The 16,911-nt window shown below is 42.3% G+C and overlaps 1 protein-coding gene across 2 annotated transcripts in view; it reads left to right on the forward strand.

The window, feature by feature from the left end:
• The window catches only part of Cacnb4 (calcium voltage-gated channel auxiliary subunit beta 4), a 247,799-nt gene that overhangs the window by 210,804 nt on the left and 20,084 nt on the right, over positions 1-16,911 (forward strand). For both annotated transcript variants that reach the window (XM_055600066.1, XM_055600067.1), the window contains 4 exons: positions 416-474; positions 10,880-10,989; positions 14,358-14,509; positions 16,345-16,440. In XM_055600066.1, coding sequence (XP_055456041.1) covers positions 416-474; positions 10,880-10,989; positions 14,358-14,509; positions 16,345-16,440 — 417 coding nt within the window. The remainder of the gene's footprint in view (positions 1-415; positions 475-10,879; positions 10,990-14,357; positions 14,510-16,344; positions 16,441-16,911) is intronic.

A 16,911-nucleotide genomic window follows, 5' to 3' on the forward strand; every position in this document is an offset into this window, starting at 1 on the left:
GCAGGGCAGGGCAGCTGAGCCCAGGGCCAGCTCTAGGACTACCCACTGCTCACCACTAGAGGCAAGCATAACTCGGCCATGTGAAGTCAGCCGGCACCCTTGTGCTTGGAAAGCTTATGCTTCCTTGAGGCAGATCCACATCCTAAAGGAATGGGAAGGAGGGTTTGCCTGAGGGGTCCTGGTGAGAACTGTGGGTTCACTCCTCAGCACGCTGGAGAAGAACCAAGGGCCTCTGAGAACCACAGTAGCTGCCCCCTGGAGATGCCCGGATATGATGGGGTCTCTTCTCGGTCACTGCGCCCTTCGCTTCCACCTCTCTCACTTTTGACTTCTCTCTGTGTGTGTGTGTGTCTTTCTCTCCCTTCCTCTCTCCCTCTGTGTTTGCCTCATTCTCTTTTTCCTCACCTCTGCGAAGGTTACAGACATGATGCAGAAAGCCCTCTTTGATTTCCTGAAGCACAGGTTTGATGGGAGGTGAGACATATAGATGTTTTTGTATTTTGATTTCTCTTTAACTGAACAAGTGTGATTAAATTGATTTCTGGATCTGTTTCCAACGATTGCAGAAGTCTGGTAATTAAACTGAGCCCTGTGTTCCAGGAGACCGTACACTGAAACAGCTAGGAAAATGTGAAGTATAACATGAGATCCCCCAAAACAAAAGAGCCTCGAAAAGGATATTAATCCATGTGTTGGCTGTAATGTATGTTTGTCTTTATTTTCTCACTTACTAGTGAGTTCGGACCAAACTGATTTCATGAAGAAATTGTTTAAAAATGTTAATTTCTGATGAATATGATGGCTCACTAGTTATGCAGGGTAATTTCTGGGAACTGTGCATGTGTGTAAATGCATGTATCCAGGTGTGTGTTATTTGAAGGTCTAAAGATATATAAAATGCTTTGCAAGAATGAAATGCTGAAAACAATCTCTAATAAATAAGCAAATTTCCTTAAAAGAGGGGAGCAATCATCACTTCATCAGAGCCTTCAGAGTGACCGTGAAGGAAGCTGCCCTGATTCAGATGTTAGTTTTAGGCGTTTGTTTTATTGTTATTTCTATAGGGCTGTTTTGTTTGTATCTCGCCACAAGCCATCATCAATATGGCCGAGCCCTCAAATAATTCTATGTTTCAGTGTTGTGGGAAATGTCTAGAGCTCTTAGGTTTTCTAGAGAAGTGACCACAATCTGTACTGACTCAATAGTGAGACCATGTGGAACGTGTTCCATGGAGAAACAACCACCTGAAAAAGAAAACGGAAGATTTGTCAGACGTGAACTTACATAGTACACATTGACAAACCCGGAAACACAGCCAGATTATCATTTCAAACTGAATAATTCATTTTTAAAATGTCTGAATACGTTTAATTAGATTTTGGATTTTCATTAATACAGCATTTTAAAGAAAGGCAAATATGATCATGGTTTAAGCACAAATTGTGTATATATAAAACTTAGGTAAAATATATGTCATTTCACATAAATATATATATATGTGTGTGTGTATGTATGTATTTATAAATTTTCCAAAAAAAAAGTCTTGTATGTAGCCATATGAAAATAATCATTGTTTTCTAAGACTAGATACAATAAAAGGCAGCTGAGGCACTGGAGGGCGGGGCAGTGGTAAGAGCGCTTGCCGTACAAACATGAGTGCCTGGGTTCAAATACCCAGCACTCACACAGAAAGCCGCCTCGTCTCTCCTGGGCCTGTAACCTCACTGCCGTGCAGGGCTGACTGCTGCTGGATTTTCAAAAGACTGTTCAAATGAGCAAGATGGAGAGTGACAGGTCAGGATTCCCAGCGTCTTCCACCGTCGACAGCTGCATACAGCACACACATACATGCGCACACAGGAAACTCCCAGTAACTGAGAATTGTGTTCAAGAAATGGGAACGCTTGTCTGACAGTAGGTGGATTTCTAATTACATGATTGAATGTAGGCCAGGTCACCTGACTAATAGACCCCTAGATGTATAATGATTTGAACACTCTGGGAAGCTTAATTTTACTCACTAAATGATCAGAGACAGGGATTTCTGTTGGAGAAGACCAACAGAAGTGGTGAGGGAAATCACAGGCAGAACATTTGCATCACCTACCATCTGGGGCCCTTGGTGTTTGCCTGAGTTCTCCTATCAGTGAAAAGGGAAAGGGCCTTTAGGTCCTGGAAGTAGCACACATAAAGGCTCATTTCATTGGCTAGAACTTGGTTATGCTGCATTCTTAATTGCAAAGGAGTCTGGGAAATACAATTTAGCTATATACCTCAGATGAAGAGGGGAAACAAAGTTCTTTTTTTTGCCATAGTCGTCTGTAATCTAGTCAGCACAAAGCGTTGGGAAGAAAGGAAGGCATAGTTCTATTCTCTCTCTCAGAAGACAGGTGGACACTTGAACTGTCTCCGAGGAAAGAAGTGAAACACAATAAATGTTAGAATCTTGGCAGAGGAAGCATGAGTTCTTTAGTTCTAATCTCTCCCACAATAACCACAGTCAGATAGACAGGCCTCATCTGTCTGGAAGATTCTGGCTTCTCAGGAATTCATATCCTAAATTGTATTACAAAGAAACAGCAGAATCTGGACTCTAACTTAGCACTAATGGTCCAGGTCCTGTTTTGTAGTGCTCTGGGCCATAACTCTGACCCTCAAGTGCCTCTGTGCTTGTAAGACAGCTAACATGAGTGGCCAGAACTGTTGTTCTTGGTCGCATTTGCACAGTTCCTTCAGCTCTATATGGACTCATTGGTTTTAATCTGGGGTGCCTTCACTGAAGGCTGTCCTGAGCAGCGCCCCACCTTTAATCCCATCGCAGCTCTTGAGGGGAACAAAGCCCATCCCGTAACTCAGACCACACTTGTGTTAGGTTGTTTTGGTCCCAGGTAACATTCCTAAACAACAATGGTTAGCGGTTGAGAGGAGCATTGATGAGAGCAAGAAACTACTTCAGGATGTTTGGCAAAGGAAAAGATGAGTGGCTTCATTACTGTGTCAGGAAAGACTGATATCTTTAATCCTGAGGCCATGAAAAAAGTTCTTCATTTAGTTGCATCCCAGACTTGTCTTAAGTCAAGTAGAATTATCTGCCTCAGTCACCGCACCTACACTATTGAAGCTTCTTTCAAATTAAAGATGAGATTAAAATTTCAATGCCAAGTTTTCATGGGGTCTGATGATGACAGGAAGTCTTGCAGGGACGGGATCCAGAAACAGCTAGAGTGACAGCTGGAGACAAAGTCAGGCCTAGAGCATTCTGATGCATAGATGTGCTAAAGAGAAATGGGTAGTAAAGATAGGGATGAGAGCCAGGCACAGTGGCACACGCCTGTAATCCCAGCACTCGGAGAGGCAGAGGCAGGCAGATCTCTGTGAGTTCGAGGCCAGCCTGAACTACAAAGAGAGTCCAGGACAGCCAAGGCTATACAGAGAAACCCTGTCTTGAAAAAAAAGAAGAAGAAGAAAAGATAGGGGTGAAAAAGTGAACTTACTTTAGGTAATGAGAAGACGGTGCTGAAGACAAGCCCAATGAGCCACTGGAGAGGGACTGTGGACGATTGGATAAGAAAAAAGTTGGCTGGGAGCCTCTTACAGGTGCTCACACGTCTTCTGTGCGGGGAATATTGTATTTTGAGCTGTGACAATCTGCTGTGTTGTGTTTTTACCAATTAATAAAAGGAGGGAAAACAGCACATAGTCTTTGGTTGAGATCAGCCAAGAGAACAGTTATGCTGAAGGCTCTTACACAGTGAAACAGTGTAAACAACAGGGTCTGGTGGAAGCCTGTTCAGTGCTTCTCTGGCTGGGACTGTAGAATGGTGGCCGTCATAGTCAGGAGGATGCCCTGTGGTTTTCAGAAAGAGTAAATAATAATAATAATAATAATAATAATAATAATAATAATAATAATAATAAATAAAGTCCACGAGCTAAGAGGCTTTCTTAGTCAACACTGCTCTTCAGATCCAGATTTAAAATCTAGGCAATGCAGTAGACAAAACCCATCTGAATGACTGTAACAGAAGCAAAAGCTTTGCTGATTTTCCTTTTGACTCCTTAGAAATATGAGTCACTTTAGGCCTATTCCTCACTCTGTTTGAGTCTAACTGTAATACATGTAAGGAAAAACGAAAAAAAAAAAAAAACACTGCAGCATTAAGTAGCTCCTAAGAACCTATTGTGTATGCCAGTGTCCACATGCGAGATTGATTCCTGTGAGCAGACTCAGTGGCACTCAGCCTTCTGTGTAGCACAGTGTAGCACTGAGGGTCTCTATTTCATACCACAAACACCGCCCAGGAGTCATCTTTTCCAGTGAAGTTTGTGCAGCTGGCTGGACACACCAGCCACAGTTGGCTGACTTACGCCATGTTCCAAATCCCAAAAAGTTGTCATCTAAGGTTTTAATTCTTTTAATTTATTTTTATTATCATAAAATTCACTGTGCACTGCACTTGGTTTCATAAAGACAAGCCTTGAGCTCTTTGACCATTGGGTAGCTCTGTAGCATCATGTTGTATCCTAAAATCATAAACGAATACTGTGAAGCCTCTAAGAATAGGGTCCTAAAGAAAAGGAAGCTATTACTCAAGGAACATGTACACTAAAATGAATGAACAAACAAAACAAAATGACCCAAAGTGTTCAAGTGGAAAAGAATTGGAAAGAGAAGAATTTAAGCATACAACTTAGAGACGTGCGAAGACGTGGTAAAGAATTTATTAATGAAAGGCAACATGAGTTGATGACATCACAAAGCAGCTGCACCATGTCAGTGTGAAAACTGTACACTATTATAATTCACACATGGAACAATAAACCAGTATCTTCATCTCAGCAACTCCCACAATCTCTCTTCTAATGCTGGTCTCAAACACTAGAAATAACTGAACATTCTTGTGCCAACTGGAATTCTTAAATTAACAGATTTTGATTACATCATGTCTCACTGCATTCCCCAAAGTTTTCTGTATATACAAGTTTCACCAGCTCTGGGATGGGAGGGAGTTCATGGTAGCAGACTGCAAAGTTTTGAAAATAAGATGTGAGGAAACTATTCCCCTTGAGTCTTCGGATCTCCAACAACTGCTTTCCTTGAATACATTTATATGTACATACATACATACACACATACACACACACACTCATACACATATCACCATGACCAAGGCAACATTCATTTGTTTGTTCTTGTTGAGACAGAGTCCCATTACGTAGCCTTGGATAGCTTAGAACTTACTGTGTAGACCAGGCTAGTGTGGAACTCCCAGAGAACCACCTGACTCTGTCTCCCAAGTGCTGGGATTAAAGGTGTGTGCCATCACATCTAGCCCTCTAAGGCAACTTATAGAAGGAAGGGTTTATTTGGGTCTTACAGTTCCAGAGGGATAAGAGTCCATCCCAGTCATGGAGGGGAAGCATTGCAACAAGCAGGCCTGGGACTAGAGCTGGAAGCTGAGGGCTGAAGGCTCACATCTTGAACCATAAGCAGGAAACAGAAGGAGTGAACTAGGAATGGCATGTGGCTTTTGAGACTTCAAAGTTGATTCCAGTGATGTACTTCCTCCCGGAAGGTCACACCTCCTGCTCCTTCCTAAGCAGTGACATTAACTAGGGTTTGAGCATTCAAATGTCTGAGAAAATGGGTGATATCTCAAGCCTCCACAAATGCTAAAAACAATCATTTAAGAAATCAGGTTTATATATTGCCTCCTTTGCCCATAGCAATAATCCTCTAAGATACTAATGACAAATCTGTCACCTTTATATTGATTAGGGGATGAGGCTCAAAAATGATGTACCTTGTCCTTGAAAATGAAAGTCAAAAGAAAGACAGAAAGGTCTCTGGGTGTCCATTACCTCCCTGTTCCGCCAGCTTGGAGCACTTTTCTATGTTAGCACTGGGAATTTAAAGTATGTATTATACTGAATGTCCTTCTTACTAATTAGCCGGAATAGAGAAGGATCTTCCAGCTGTTACATTAGCAGTGTGGGAATACTAATTATTTTTGAATGGATGTGTCATAACTGAAGGAAATATCTACCCATAGAAAATCCACAGAAGGGCAAATGAAGTAGCTCAGTAGATAAAGGCACCTGCCACCAAGCCTGGTGTCCTGAATTCTGTCCCTGGGCCTCACATGGTGAGTGGAGAGAATGGACTCCTACAAGTTGTCCTCTGACCTCCACAAGCACACTATGGCATGTGCATGATCCCCCCCCCCATAAAGAATAAATGTAAAAAGAAAATTTTAAAAGTCCCCAGAAAACTAATACTGAGTATCATCAACCAGGATGAATTCTGAAATGGAAACATGCAACAGGCAGAGGACAGACTGGATTTGGGGGATGGTTTTTGCTGAGTTTCAGGGACATTAGCTGCTACACCTCATCTTCAGGGGGAAACTGAACTCCTGTTGGCCTGTAACTACTGACATTGTCTCAGTGAGGTTGCCAGGGGAACACTTTGAAGAAGGTTTCAAGATGCATGGCAGTGCTAGCGGACCAGGAGGACACATAAAGCAAGAGAACTAGAAAGCATACCATTAGTTTAAATACATAATATATTAAAAAAAAAACTTGATGATGAATGTAATCACTTTGCTGAGTAGACTTTCACTTAAAAAGAAAGAAATCGAGGTCTGACACCCAGTTTTGATAATAGTAAGCCTTAGAGCAGAAGCACCTTCTTTGTCTTCCTGACAGTCTTCTGTAGCTAAGTCTGCTCCTTACTGGACTCTATTTCATGCATGTGTAATTTTCAGATGACATGAGTAGCAGTAAGGATGATGTTTTTTCTCCCACCCCCACAGGTCCTGAGAAAGGACTCATGAGACTCAATTATTATTTTATAAACACCTAAGCCATATAGCTAGGCTCTTCTCTGGGTAGCTCATACCTTAAAATATTATACTAATTTACATTCTGCCATGTGGCTGGTTACCTGGGCACAGGTACCATGTGTTCGTCTGCCTCACATCTTGCTGGATGAATCATATGTGCCTGGCTCTTTCCCAGAATTCTCTCTGCCTACTGGATGTCCCACTTCCTATTTCCTGCCTAAACTAAAGGCCATCAGATTTATTATTGACAGGTGCTTCCTCCATATAATCTACAAGATATTCCTTCTGCAAACATGCATTATCAATGGAATCCTTTTCGTTAGAAAATAAAATGAGATCTCTTCTAATCCCATCCATTTGCCTGCAAATTTCATGATTTCCTTGTTTTCAATAGCTGAGTAGTATACCATTGTGTAAATGTACCACAATTTCCGTGTCCATTCCTCCATTGAGGGACATCTAGGTTGTTTCCAGATTCTGGCTATTACAAATCTAGTTGCTATGAACATAGTTGAGAATAATGGTGGGGCATCTTTTGGGTATATGCCCAGAAGTTATAGGTATAGCTGGATCTTGAGGTAGTGCTATTCCCAATTTTCTGAGAAAGCACCAGATTGATTTCCAAAGTGGTTGTACAAGTTTTCACTTCTACCAGCAATGGAGGAAGGTTCCTTTTCTCCATATTCTCTCCAGCATGTGTTGTCACTTGAGTTTTTGATCTAGCCATTCTGATAGGTATAAGATGGAATCTCAGAGTTGTTTTGATTTGCATTTTCCTGATGACTAAGGATGTTGAACATTTCTTTAAGCTTTTCTCTGCCAGTCTATATTCTTCTGTTGAGAATTCTCTGCTTAGCTCTGTACCCATTTTTTTAATTGGATTATATAGGACAGCCATCTACAGATCTAAAGAAGCTAAACACTAAGAAGGACCTTAGGGAGGATGCTTAGATCTCATTCAGAATGGCAAACAGGAAAGACACTAGAAGCAGTGGAAGAGAGGAAAGAGGATGGGAGTCTACTGTAGAGGGTCCTTTGAAAGGATTCACTCAATAGGGGATCGAAGCAGATGCTGAGACTCAGCTAAACTTTGGGCAGAGCGCAGGGAGTCTTATGAAGGAAGAAACAGTGGGCTTAGAGAGACATGGAGGAGACAGGAGCCACACAAGGAGGGCAGGGGGTCCTGCAGAGACATGTACCAACCGAGAATCATGCATGGAGAGGACCTAGACCCCTTGCTCAGATGTGACTGACTGGCAGCTCAGTCTCCATGTGGATCTCTGAGTGAGGGGAGCAGGAGCTGCCTCTATCATGAGCTCAGTTGGCTGCTCTCTGATCACTCCCTGATGATGTAGCCTTGCCAGCCCACAGAGGAAGAGGATCCAAAAAGTCCTGATGAGACTTAACAAGCTATGGGCAGATGGCAAGTGCAGAACTTTCCCTTTCAGTGGACTAGGGGAAAGGGATGAGGGGAAGAAGGAGGGAGGGTGGGACGGGGGCAGATGAGTGAGGAGGCTTCAATCGGGATATAAATGAATAAATTGTGAAGAAAAAAATAAAAATTAAAAAAGAAAATACAATGAGAAAAAGAGCATTTTGTCATCCACATCATTTCTTCTATTTCTCACATTGAATGCAGCTTTTTCCAAATATGTTGTGTTGGTTGTATTTGAATGGCTTTATAAAATTGCTTTATAACACAGGGAAAACATAAGAATATGCGTTCAAAATTTAAAAACCACGAGTTACTTTTGGCTTATGTAGAACTAGAAAATGTGGACACAGGAAAAAAAAATATTATTCTGGCAAGTTGAATTCTGCCTTAAGTCAGCCAGTTTGTCTATAGCCATATAGTTGGGTTGTTCTAGAATAGGGCAGTGTACTTCTATTCTGATGCTCTGTTCTTTAACAAACAAGAAACTTAGCACCCCAGGTTAAACACAAGTCCCCTCTTCTGTAATGAAAATGTGGTGCCTGAAGGAGATGACAGCTCAGAGCTACATCTCAGGCATGGCTGCTAACACCTGTAGTTCCGGAACTCTAAGGCAATAGGATTACTGCAAGTATGAGGCCAGCGTGTGCTACTGAATGAGACTCTGTCTAAAAATGAAACAAAACAAACTAACTAACAGGAAAAAAAAAAAAGAAAAAAGAAAAAGAAAGGAAGAAGAAAAGCTGTAGCGGAAACTCGAGTATGCAGCCCCCTTGATTCAAACTGGGTTTACCCCCACCACGTTCACAGCAGGGCCAGAGTTGTTGTCAACCTACACCTGGTGGCTTGGCTCATCTCAGAGATTTATTACTGCTGGGAAACAAAACTGAGCAGAAAGAGAATTATACATCCAAAGTCACCAAGCCTCATCCTATGTTGAAGGCCTTCATGGCCCAGAATGGGCAGTGGATTTTCTCTGTTCTCATTTTCCTTCTTGGTAGAATGTAGAAGTTGTTACACCAGTATTTTTTTTATGTCCCTTAGCAGTTGAACTTTTCTTTTTTGCCTTTCCTTTTTTTTCCTTTCTTTCTCTTTTAAAAAACAATGAAAGCATGAACAAGCTCCATGCGGAAGAGAGAAGCTGAAGTATAAGCTGGAGAGCACTCATGTTGGTGCTCACAGTGGTTCTCAGGAAATCCCTGTCCTGCGTTTGTTTCCACACGGGACAGTTTGAGGCCGCCTTGAATAATTATCAAGGCGTAAAAATTCAAAAAGTTAAACCATTGTTGTGTTCCAAGCACCTGCAGCTTATAAATGCAGCAGCCGAGGCTAAGCACCACTTGGCTTTAGAAGCCCGCTAGAATGTCTGCACCTTCTGTTGCTTTAAAGTTGGGCGAGGGGTGGATCCCTGTAGTTCCAGTGCAAGGAAGGCGGAGACAGGAGGATTATGAATTCAGAGTACACATGGTGAGACCCTGCCCTATTTTTTTTTGTTTGTTTCTAAGAATTTATGAAAAGGACAGTTTTAGGTTCTCCCAACGCTTCTACTTTCCAAAGTCTCCAGATAGTTTTAAAATGGCCTGAAATGGGAATGAAAGGACATGCAACTAAATACATGCTTCCGTCTCCACTCTAATCCTCAAAGAAGTTTGACCCTGGAGAAGAATAAGGCTATATTCTGAGGATAAGGACAAGTGATTCTCCCATTTCTGAACTCAGGCAAGCTGTGTGGGTGACACTAGGATCTGTGGATTTCTCTAATTGGTCTAGGCAGACCAGCTTTGAATTCTACAGATAATAGCTAGAATCTGAGCCGTCTCAGTTAAAAATTATCTTTAAATGATAAACTCTTCGTGTCTTCATTTGATAATGCATATTCCGGTTGTTCCCCTCTCTCCATACAAAAATCTCTGCTTTATTCTTCTGTATTCTCTGCAAGGTGAGTTCTGACTTAACAACACTCTAGGCACATGCTCACATTGACTTCAGAGAAACTGTGCAAACATACTGAGGCTCCCATGCCTGCAGAAAAGAAACTGTATTTCTCACATCCTACCGCCAAAGCTCCTCTTGGGCCTGTGGAGAAACGCTTCATTTATCAGGGATTAACTCCTGAGCCAAGAAACACAGCATAGCTACAGACTGGCTGATTCTTATATTTTTTTTCTGTAATCAAATGAAGCTTTTACCTTTTGGCCAACAGCGTTAGGGCAGAGCAGCTGTGGGTCCTAAAGGTCTTGTTCAATCAACTTGAATTCTGAGCAAACTGTAAACTCTTTCCTAGAAAGAGCATGGCTAATTCGTGTTTTGATTCCCTCCTGGTGTGGTGTGCGTTTTAAGGGCAGCCTGGACAGGCACGCCATAACAGAAGGAACATGTTTTCACTGGAGTGGTTTCCAGCGAAAGAGCCAAAGCCTGACGTCATTCACTGCTTGTTTTAATACGAGTCAGAATCTGTTTAAAGTCCTTGTGGCTGATGTTTACTGTGCAGTGGTTCCATGGCGGTATGTGAAGTGGCTGGTAAGCACTCTGGCTGTAAGTCCCTCCGAGAGCCCATGTAACATTTATACTGGCTTGTTCTGTTCTGTGTTCCTCTTCCTAGGATATCAATAACAAGAGTGACAGCCGACATTTCTCTTGCTAAGAGGTCTGTCCTCAACAATCCTAGCAAGAGGGCAATAATTGAACGTTCAAACACCAGATCCAGCTTAGGTAAGATGTTTTCATGAGGTGTATGTGTGGGGAATGTCTTGTCCTGCTTGGGCATTTCGCCCTGCCTGGAGAAATGTTGAATATCTATAGAGAAAAGCAGCCAGCAGACAGGACAGAGTCCTGCAGCAGCCAGAATCCTGCTCTCTCTCTCTCTCCTCCCTCTCTCTCTTTCTCTGTCTCTGTTTCTCTTTCTCTCTCTTTCTTCCTCTCTCTCCCCCTCTCCCTTTTCCTCTCTCTCTCCCTATTTCTTCTCCTCCCTTCCTCCCTCCTTCCCTCCCTCCCTCCCTTTGTCCCTCTCTCTCCATCCCTCCCTCCCTTTGTCCCTCTCTCTCTCTCCCTCCCTCCCTCTCTCCCTTCCCCATTTCTCCCTTCTTTCCTCCCTTCCTCCCTCCCCTTCTCTCAGTTCTAGTCGGTTAGCTCAGCAGCAGTCTGGTGGAAAGAGGCAGTCTCAGGTTCCTCTATCAATTGCTGCTTAACCACGGGAAACCACCCATTTCCTTTTCCCCAAACTTCACAAGGTTTCTGTCATAGCTAACACATGGCTAACAGGAAAGAAAATAAGATTTTTAGAAGGGCAAGGTAATGAAGTTCTTGTGTGGCCAACTGGTATACCCAGAGGAATCACACCTTTCAGCAGAAATAGTGGCAACCATGATGAACATGCAGAGAACTTCAACTTGTCTTTTATGGGTACTTGTTGGAAAACATCTTAAAATCCTCCCAAAATGGAGAATAAAAACATTGCAAATGAGCCAGGCATGGTGTCACACACCTATAATTCCAGCACTTGGGGAGGCAGGTGGATCACTGTGAGGTTGAGGCCAGCCTGATCTATGAATTGAGTCCAGGACAGCCAAGGCTACACAGAGAAATCCCGTCTTAAAAAAAAAAAAAAAGTTGTAGATGAGTTAGAGTGTGCATAGAAGTAAGTCACTTTGGGAAATATCCTGAGCCCATGGACAAAATAATAACAGCTCTGGAAATTAAGTGAGGGTATGCACACCTGCCATCACAGCACTTGGGTAGTAGAGTCAAGAAGAACAGGGCCTCAAGGCCAGCCTGGACTGTGTAAGACATTGTCTCAAAAGTAAACAAATAAATACCAGAGCCAACTTGGGCGCAAGGAGGAGCATCACCAGTCCCCAAGATGCTGGAGCATCCAGTCTAGTGGCAAAGAGTGTTCATTCAGAGCCTCCAGCACCAGACTCTACGATGGTCCCACCTTTGTTAGCCTGTAACAGATGTATGAAGCTTCCATTAGAACCCCTCTGAGAACCTGTCTGATTGCTGATTTCCTTGAAGAAGATGAGCTAGGTAGAGACCCTTGTCTTCCTCGTGCCTGTAATTTGCTTATTACATTTTATATACGTGTTTTCCAAATCCTGGGCTCACCCCACTATGTAATGTGGCCTTATGATTTACCCAGGCTCCACCACTGCTAATGCCAGAGTGCCACTGCCAAGGGCTTTATATGTTGCAGCAGTGACTATGACCTGACACTCCAGAGTAAATAAAAGCCTGGTATTCTGAACTGTTTGGGCCAAGACTTAGAGTGCCTTGTGGGTTCTGGTCCTGGAGCAGTCCAGTTTGTATTATTGCATTTCTGATCCTGCAGAAAATTATCAAATATTATTTTATATTATAATAAATATGTGAGACTTGAAACTGAAATGTTGTAAGCTTGTTCTGCTACAGTTCTGCCTAGAAGCAAAACTGTGGCAGATTAATTAAAGCACAAATTGAGGACCTACCCCAGCATCCTTCTGCTGAAACTGACTGAAGTAAAAATTGGCTTTATTTTCCAAATGCCCTTATTGAGAAGTTATTTTTAAACTGTTTCTGACATGATAGAAAAAAATGAATATATGTTCATTATTACTGACAAATACCCTGAAAGCTGGTCACTGGAGAATGAGGACATTGGTATTTGATAATGCAAAAGTGATATGTGTTTCAACTCCTTAAATTCATATTTTTATGAAGATTTTTATTTGTGTATGTGTGTGCCACACATATGGGGGTACCCGAGAAGGCTAGAGGGGTTGTCTGAGCCCCTGGAGCTGGATTACAGGTGGTTGTGAGCTGTGTAATGTTGAGAATCGAGCTAAGAATTGAATTAAGACCAAGTGCTCTTAACTGCTGGACCATCCTTCTAGCCATATTCATACTTTTTAATGTACTTCATGGTTTAAATATCAGTGATTCTATAAGAAATGAGAAATTTTGCTTCTATGCGAAGTCTTGCCCTTAATAGAATCTAATTCAGATTTTGATCGCGACCCACTACATCACGTGATTCATAAACTATATAGAGGACTTTTTTGTCACTATTATTGTCTTTTGAGACAGTACCAGTTTTTGAGACAGCAGGACAGAATGCAGTCTAGGCTGAAACTCACTGTGTTTCTCAGGATGACCTTGAAGTCATGATCCTTCTGCCTCAGTTTCCCAAGTATTGGGATTTCAGGTGTCACCAGCATGCCTGACTTTTGCATTTCAGAAAAACATATACTTTGATGTTTTGTTGTTGTGTTACCATATGCCTTTGGTACAACAACAACAAAAGCAGAAGAGCTTGTAAGACATGCATAGAAACACTAGCACATCTCTGCACAATACTTAGGAGGTGTCGGCAGGAGGATCATAATCAGCTTGGGCTGCAAAGCAAGGCTTTGTCCCCCCAAAAGAGTAGTTGGATTACATTAGACATTTGAAAAGAACTAGCATTTTTATTTGACCAATGTAGAAGAGGCATATTTGGGCTAGTTGACTATTACAACCAGCCAGGTAGGTCTGAGTCAAGATGGAGTCAGTGTAGCATTTTAATACAATCAGGTGTGTGTGTGTGTGTGTGTGTGTGTGTGTGTGTGTGTGTGTGTGTACACACACGCGTGTGCACGCGTGCTCGCTCGCAACCCCAAGATGGAATCACCGTAGCTATATGAATAACTCCATGCTAGGCTGAGTGTACAAAGCAAACCCAGAGAGCTGCCTTGTGTTTTTCTGCCAATTGTTTTATTCTATGCACAATTTTATTTTCAGAAAAGACTTAAAAAAAGAACAGACCTTCTGTGGTGCACGCCTTTAATCTCAGCCCTTGGGAGCCAGAAGCAGGCTGACCTCTGTGAGTTAGAGACCATAACATGTTCCAGGCCAGCCAGGCCTCCATAATAAGACTATGTCTCAAAATTTAAAATAGAAAAGACTTTGTTAGACAGGTCTATGAAAATTCAAAACAGTTGGTTCTACTATTTATTATACACACACACATACCTGAAAGCTTATACTGTTATTATGTATGCTTTTTAGTATACGTGATAATCACTGAGACTAACCATTACCTGCCATTTTATTGTTTCCCCTTTTAGCGGAAGTACAGAGTGAAATTGAAAGGATCTTTGAATTGGCAAGATCTTTACAATTGGTCGTTCTTGATGCAGACACCATCAATCACCCAGCACAGCTTATAAAGACGTCCTTAGCCCCCATCATTGTTCACGTGAAAGTGTCTTCTCCAAAGGTAATCACCACATTCCTGCCTATGAGTCTAGAAGCTTCCTTCTTGAGGTTGTGCCCTGCCTTTTAGTTTGTGGGCAGAAGAATGTCTCAAGAGTCTATTCATGAGCACATTTTTTAACAGTACTTAAGTGCTGGGGATTTGAGGGTAGCTGGGAATAATACTACATCTCTTCTGGAAGCTGCTGCCTGCTGTCATGTTGATAAAATACTAACAAGAGCACAAGGAAGGAAAATGCAAAGTAGACTTTAACTTTTCATAGGCTGTATATCCCCTCTTGGAAAATTTTCTGTATGACATCAATTCTTAAATCACCTATATGTTATGCCCAGTTGAGAGAGTGAATACATAATTCAGAGAGATATCTTATGTAAGGTCAAAGATCACCGAGTAAACATCTCTTACAGAAATGCTATTCTGTAAATTGCCATTCGTGTGTGGCTGGGTTTGTTGAGGAATATAGTTCTTCCTTGGTTAAGCACAGCTGGTCATGTACGCTCTTTGGAGTGACAGGAATAGAGGAAGATGGCCCCAGATTGCACTCTTGAGTTTGATATCCTTCTATTGTTTACATTTACTCTTTATTTTGTTAGTCTGTGTGTGAATGCGCTTGTGTTGTCATAGTGCATGTGTGGAGGTCAGAGGACAACTTGTGATAGTAAGTTCTCTCCTTTCACCATGTGGACTCTGAGGACTGGACTCGGCCCACCAGGCTTGGTATTATTCACCTTTACCCACGGGACCTTCTCACTGTCCCCGCTGCTTTGTTTTTAAGCAGTGGCGGTGCTTTAAAAATAAATATGAAATTGAAGCCAACAAGAGTCATTACCCTAGTACTTAGTTCCTTTCCAATTTTTCCTTGTGCCTAAATGCAAATTCAACCTCTCCACCCAAACAATGGTCTCCTTTGGTGGTTAGGGAAAAGCCCAGAGAAGCTGTGATTTGTTCCCTTCCCAAGTTCTCAGCCTCGGGAGGGCACTGCACCTGTGCAGTAACTGGGTGAGCCCCAACCACGGTTAGTTAGTTAGTCAGTCAGTTCCAGGGAGTGAGGAGAACAGAGCGGCATTCCCTTGACCACCAGAAGTGTTCTTGTCTCTAGGTGCTGGGGTCTCAAGCAGCCTCTGCAGTGAGGCTAAGGTCACTCCATCCCCACTGCACTGTTGCTGTGGTGTCTGGAAGTGCAAGGGTTTGCGTGGACCCATGCACTAAGGTGTCACAGAACTTCAAAAAGTAGCAGTATTTACACAGAGAGAGCTTTGCTTCAACATTAACCAAAAAAGAAAGAAAGAGTGTATGTCTAACTGTAGCTACAGCTATGACCAAAGGCATAGATATAGTCTGTCTTATGTGCAACAATGTTTCAACACAAATGCTTTACCTAGATTTTCAATCCTGAAATAGTTCGATTAAATTAAAATTGAATCAAATATTTCATTAATTATTGAAAGACATTGCATGCGTAAATGACCTTGATATGCAGCATAGAGCTAATGAACTGAAATATTACTGAGCTGAACATTAAAAGATTGACTCAACCCGAGCAGGAACAGCCCAGCTCTTTCCCTTTGACAGGGAGCTCTAAAATCTTCAGAAGAATTAAAAGTCTAGGTGGGCAGTGAGGCTGTCCTCAAGACCCCCACGGGAGCTAGGACAGGATGGACACCTCCACTCTAGGCCCACAGGACATCAGCACAGAGTTCTAAGTGGGAGATTTCTTATATTGTAGATCCTCTTTACTATTTCTCCAGGTTACATAAGCTGTTAAAAAAAAAAAAAAAGATCCCAGTGTTTTTGGTTTTCTTTCAACTCACTGATAACCGTCCCTGTCATCCTGTCAGGTCCTACAGCGGCTGATTAAGTCCAGAGGAAAGTCCCAAAGTAAACACTTGAATGTTCAACTGGTGGCAGCTGATAAACTGGCCCAGTGCCCGCCTGTAAGTAAAATCTTTTTTGTCTTGGTCATTGCCGACCATTTAACAAGAGGGAGGTTTTCCTTTCAATATCAGCACCATGGCTTTTATTCTACAGAGATGCTGGTGACTGGTGAGTGGTTTCTTGGCGTGAGCTACTGCTGTTATGTTGGGCGGGCTCGGGCTTCTCGGACAGCGTAGTGTCTGCCTTGTCCTGAAACATGAACTCAAGAGTCTGAAACCCACTCTCCTTCCTACTTCCTTGATGACCTTGCAAGCATGCAGGCACCATATCCAGTTAGGCATGCACTTGTAAGAAAAGAGCTAAATAAAGTATGGCAGCTTGGTTTTCCTTTAGCTTTTCTATTGGGAGATTCTGGTGGGCATGGAGGAGTGTAATGTTGAAGGTCAAAACTGGATTACAGCTAGACGGTCTCCATGTTGCTAAAAGATGAAAGGACCGATGTTGAGCGAAAACCTATATGCTGCCTAGTG

The sequence above is a fragment of the Psammomys obesus genome, unplaced genomic scaffold, assembly GCF_907164565.1.
Source record: "Psammomys obesus unplaced genomic scaffold, mPsaObe1.curated_primary_1811, whole genome shotgun sequence".
In the NCBI taxonomy this organism is placed as follows: Eukaryota; Metazoa; Chordata; class Mammalia; order Rodentia; family Muridae; genus Psammomys; species Psammomys obesus.